General features: G+C 46.6%; 1 protein-coding gene across 1 annotated transcript in view; it reads right to left on the minus strand.

Moving 5' to 3' along the window:
• Window positions 1–5,688, minus strand: part of F5 (coagulation factor V) — a 68,105-nt gene that overhangs the window by 50,877 nt on the left and 11,540 nt on the right. Inside the window, exon 4 of the mRNA XM_019527532.1 lies at window positions 130–342. Coding sequence (XP_019383077.1) covers window positions 130–342 — 213 coding nt within the window. The remainder of the gene's footprint in view (window positions 1–129; window positions 343–5,688) is intronic.

Below are 5,688 nucleotides of genomic sequence, written 5' to 3' on the forward strand. Positions count from 1 at the left end.
ACCCTTCCAGCCCTCAACAGCTTACCAAAACTTATTAAATAGCCCTCTAGCCGAAATAATTTCCCACCTGTCCTTGTTGAAGTAAGACATTTTTTATTAGCTTCGCCTACCCCAAGCTATTTTTATTACCTTCTTTACATATAAGCAGTGCTCCAATCAAACCAGAGTTAAAGTCCATGGTCAAGTTTTCATGCGAGTAATAGATGTAGGTGAGACAGGGGAGGTCAGCATCTTTTGGTCCTGTTTCTGGAGTGATCTCCCACATGTACTTATAGACCTGGCCTGGAAGCACAGCATCATCCAGCTTTTCAACAAATGATGTTCTGTCATTGTACAGGGCACCTGCAGAGGCAAATAAAAAGGGGGCAGACAGAGGTAACAAAGCAACAATTCATTAATGCATACAGTTTCTCTCTTATGATTATCATCCAAGAACTCAATTTTCCCCTCATACCCATGCCAGGATTTTCTATTTCATGAGTTTCAATGGAGTGACTCCTAACAGCATGGAAAGTAGGATCAATACCAGTGTCCATTCAATTTTCTTATTTATTAGAGTAAAACCCTCATAGTTTTTCTCACTGCCCCAAACAAGAGTTCTATACTGGACTGACTGGTGTTAGGCTGCTGTCATGAGAGGTGCAATAATGGAAGAGCTGCTCATCTTTTCCATGGCCCTATCTTGTTGACAAGGCACAAACCATCTGCTTTGTCAGCTTTCCCAGTGATCCCAACTCCACTTCTGTCAATAACATGGGTTCTGTGTGAGCCACTGTAGCCCTCAAACTTTTGTGCTTTGTAAAGCTGAATGGTGGTTACTTCTTCACTTGGGTTTAATCTGACCCTGTTCCCTACAACAGCCAATGAAGTTTATAACAAAAGGGCTCCATGAAGCCCCAGCTACAAAAGGTACTGTATTTATTTGAATCCAAGATGAGGCTGTTTCCCCCTCATTCAACATGGGAGAAAAAAAAAGCCTCGTTTTGAATGCGAGTACCAGGGCCAGAGGTGCTCCCTGGGGTGGCTCAAGGTGGATTGTGGAGTGGGAGTGGGAGAGGGAGTGTGCAGAGGAGACTGCTGGGTGCAGGGGGGAGACACAGAGAAGACCAGATGATGTAGGGGGAGCGGCTGTGACTGCAGCTGCGGCCAGAGCTGCCACTGCTGCCAAGGCTGGAGCCACCCATGTGCTCTGTCGCAGTCGGGAGGCAGAGCTAGAGCTGCCACATTGGGTAAGTGGGGGTGGGGGGAGGGAAGGCAGGGGACAGGGAGGAAAGCAGGGGGCAGTCATGGAGGGAGTATGTGCCAGGGAGAAAGGGGTGGGGGTCAGGTTGCTTGCCACTGCTTTCTCCAGCACAGTGGTGGGAAGGATGAATTTAAAGCAACCCCCTAGTAATTAGATTCTATAACATAATTTTACATAGATAGAATCTAATTATTGGTGGGGGTCACCGTAAATTCCAAGTTGTCTTGCATTTGGGTAGATATGGTAATAGAAAGAGAGAAACCCATGGGGAAAAAAAAGTAAACCTGAATTAGACAACTGAAGTGCCTGACATGTTCAGTGATGTGACAGACCTCAGTTCTGCTCCTCACATAAATGAGGGCAAAACTCTTGGGTCCATGACATGATCAAGGCATTAGGCAAAACCTTGGAGATTTTCATAACAACCTGTATAATACTGAAGAAGATTGATCACTATAGCTGGGATGGGGGCGGGGGGAGGAGGGGATATAGAAAAAAACCCTCATTTTTGTAAAAATTTCTTTCCAAAATCTGAAGTGACAGCCTCTGACCAGCCCACTGTAGCAGACTGAGTTATGCTAAGGCTTTCAGCCATAGTCCAGGCCTTCCCAGAACTAAGCAACAAAACTGAATAGAGCGACTTCTGTGGCACTGGGAGATGCGAGTGCTGTGATTGGGCTTTAGGTGAGCAAGGGATAGCAGTTTCCCCCTAATGAATGTGCCAGGGGATTGGTGCACTATATAAGGAATGCTTTGCACAGAGCCACAGGACTGGACACTTTGGGGTGAGAGAAGTTACAAAAGTGATGGCCAAACAAAGGAGCATGCGTGTTCTGTGCTGCCACCCTGGGAGAAACCTGGGACTTCTTGTTTGAACAATGAAGAATCCAAAAACTAACACCCCGCACACCCAGCAGAGGATCTGAGGCCAGTTCCACCAAAAGTTGCTGCTGTAACGCCTGAAGGAACTGCTTGCTAGGTCATATTGCAAGGAAAAATACTTGTAATAAACTTAGGGGTTACTATTAAAAGTTCACTTGATACCAGATCGGATGAAGGGCTGTCTCAATCCTTGGGGTCTCTGGTAAAAGGAATCCTAGAGGCAATATACTGGTTCATTAAAAAAGGAAACCAAATTGCTTCCCTCTTATTGATAACCAGGGACCCTAGTTTTCCACTTGCCACAGAAAACCATAGAATCCCCACCCACCCCACCACTGCTGATTGGCTGAGAGGCAAAAACCACAACAAAAACGAGCGCAGAAGTGATGCTGCTTGCTGCCGGATGCCACTGCGCTTTCAGTAGGTCATGGAAAAACGCAGACATTTGTGTTTGTTAAATGGAGATGTTTTGCTTTTTTCCCCCTTATAGAAAAGTAAGATCCCTGATGATAACATTTCCTTGCCTCTTTTTGAGGGGAGAGGGGCAAGTGGAGGTGGTGTTGGAGGCAGGGGAGATTGAGATTCAAAACATTTCAGCCACCTACACCATCAGAAGTAAATGCCATCAACTATTTGCATGATGCAATTAATTCACAGAATACAATCAGAGAGAAGTGGGGCAGGAAGGGACCTCCAGAGGTCATCTAATCCGAACCCCTGCCTGAGGCAGGATCATCCCTATCCAAACCATCCTAAACAAATCCATCATCTAACCTCCTAGCAAAACTACACAGTCAACCCTGACACACAACAAGACATAACACCCTAATTTGCTGCAGGTAAAGCAGGGGAACCATAGCAGCCTAATTCTTGCTGCTGCTGCTGCCGCTGCTGCTGCTAAGGTTGTTAAAATATGCTCAAGAGATCCCAGGCCCTCTGCTATGAAGGAAGGCAAAACCCCCACAGTCCATACCAATCGGACCACAGGGTAAAATTCCTTCCTGATCCTAAATATGGGGATTGGTCTGATCCTGAGCAGAGGCAAAACCCTCTAGCCAGAAACCTCTGGCTTGAAGTCTCATCAGGAGTACTGGCACACCCATCAAAATCCCCAGCCTTGGCTGCAGCTGACATGCAATACCTCTGAGGAAGGCTTAAAAAACAAAAACAAAAAAACCCCAAACCTGCCATGTAGTAGCAGGAGGGAAAAAAATTCCCTCCTGGCCACATGAGGCAACCAGCAAAGCCCAGAAGCATGGGAAACACTTACAGTAGAATATAAGCATAGCTATATGTCAGATCATCCCTGACCAATAGCTGTCCAACCTCCTCTTGAACACCTCCAAGTCAGGGCTCTGGTTTGAAATTTAGGATTGGACTGCCAGGCACCTGACACGGTCATTTGCATCTGCACAAAGTGCATGTAAACTTTTGGTTTAGAAGTACTTTATATTCACTTTGAACTGATATAAAGACCCCTGCTGGCTGGGAGCCCCATCAGTTGACAGGGCTCCCAGTGCAAGGTGCACCTGACCACACTTTCAATTAATGGTATGATAAGAAACTGCCACAAAGTTATTTTTTTGTGGGGAAAACACACACACACACTTTTGTGGAATACCTTTGTCGCTTATTCCTTGTTTTATGATGCCATTAATTGCTCTAACATGTGGCTGGGTCACAACTTAAGACATGATTAAATTGGTTAATCATGAAGCGCAAAATGTACCAGGGGCCAAAGTGTGGCCCAGGGGCAGCACAACAGCAAATGAGCCACATAACATTGAACAACAAACTCACTCAGAGATATCATATGCCTGATTACATCTACAGCTTTTATGCACACACAGCTGCATGGGAAATGAAAGAATCCCCAATGCATTTTTCAACAGAGTATTTAAACAGTCACTAGACAGGAGGATATTTTGCAATTTTTAGGAGAAGACTCGCTGAAAAGGTTGTGGGTGTCTGGTGCAAACAATGCATGAGGAAGCAAGAGAAATGTCCTGAAGTTCATTTACTGTACAAATAGTTATGGGCCAGATCCAAAGGTCACAGACATGCTGAAGCTTGCTCTATTTTACAAGAGGGTCTGTGGAGGATTTTGAGTCTTTCTTCCTTCACCTTTAGACCTTGGTGGGAAAGTCTTCTTGTTCCACAATACTTATTGAGATTTCAAAATTTTCCCATTCCACTTCTGGACAAAGCCAAGACTTCATTTGAAAAAAAATGAGAGATTTTCCCCTTGTCCCCCAGCCCATAATAGCCAATTACCTGCTGGTCTGGGTATTCTCATAGGTTGTAGAAAACCCAGATTCAAGTCTTTCTCTGCTTAGTTCAGGCAAGGAACTCCCACATGCCAGGGGAATAGCCTAACTACTAGATTAGAAAGTCTGTTTCTTTCTCTGATGCATCTCTACTCACTGGTATACTTTCTACTTTCATGCTGCAGATTCAGGTCTCTGATTAAGCACCAATTAGAAAGAAAGTTAATGTCAAGTTGCATTCCACTCTGTTTTTGGATGATGCTACATGAACTGACAGGGAGGTGCAGCATTTTTAAACAACTATTTCTACCAAAATTTGGTTTGCTCTCTGGAGCAATGACAGAATGCTATCACGCTGTCTTAGAACCAGGTAATCCTATAGAGCAGAGATGTCAAAGATATGGCCTGCGAACCAGATCCAGCCTCCAGAGCCACAGTATCTGGCCTTGGGTCTCCCAAGTGGTCCACACATGCCATGCAGCAAACCAGTTCTGTGCGCAGTGCCCAAGACAGACACCACGTGGCACTTGCTTTGGGATGCCTGCTGCCCATGGCATCCACATGGAGCTAATGCAGGTCCCTCCCCTTCCCTTTTCCCCCCGCCGCAAGCTAGATCCAGTGCCTATGGCACACAATCTGGGACATGAGCTGCATGTAGTACCTACTCTAGCCAATCTGGGATACGAGCCTCATGTTGTTCCTACTCTGGCCAGTTCAGGAAGGGCACATGCCATGTGCTGCAGCACAGGTCTTGGAGCAGGTGTGCCATGCAGCAGTCCCATACTGGCCAGGGAAGGCAGTGGATCTATCATGCAAGGGATTGGGGTAGGGGAGGGGGGCACAAGGGTCCCCTGCATGCCAGATGCAGTGCCTGCTCTAGCCAGTCTGGGAGTGTGCCATACATGTATGTGATGTTCACCCAGGACTAGCTGGAGGTGACACTGTGTGTGGTTTATGTCCCAATCCAGCCAGAGCAGGCACTGTGTGCAGCACAGTCTAGGACCAGCTAAAGAAAGCACTGGAACTGACAGGCAGGTGGATGGGGGTGTCCATGGGGCTAACCCTGCACTGTTCATCTGGCCCACAGGGCCAGATTAGTTTGACACTCATATATAGTGGAGGACCTGGGAAACTATAGGCCAGTTAGTCTTACCTCGATCCTAGGCAAGCTGTTCGAGAAAATTATTCTGGCACACATCCAGGAGGGGCCAGCAGGGGACTGCATGCTTAGGGGCAACCAACACGGGTTCATCAGTGGCAGGTCCTGTCAGACCAACCTGGTGGCCTTTTACGATC

Source organism: Gavialis gangeticus, unplaced genomic scaffold (assembly GCF_001723915.1).
Source record: "Gavialis gangeticus isolate Ggan-Ray unplaced genomic scaffold, GavGan_comp1, whole genome shotgun sequence".
NCBI classification, from domain to species: Eukaryota; Metazoa; Chordata; order Crocodylia; family Gavialidae; genus Gavialis; species Gavialis gangeticus.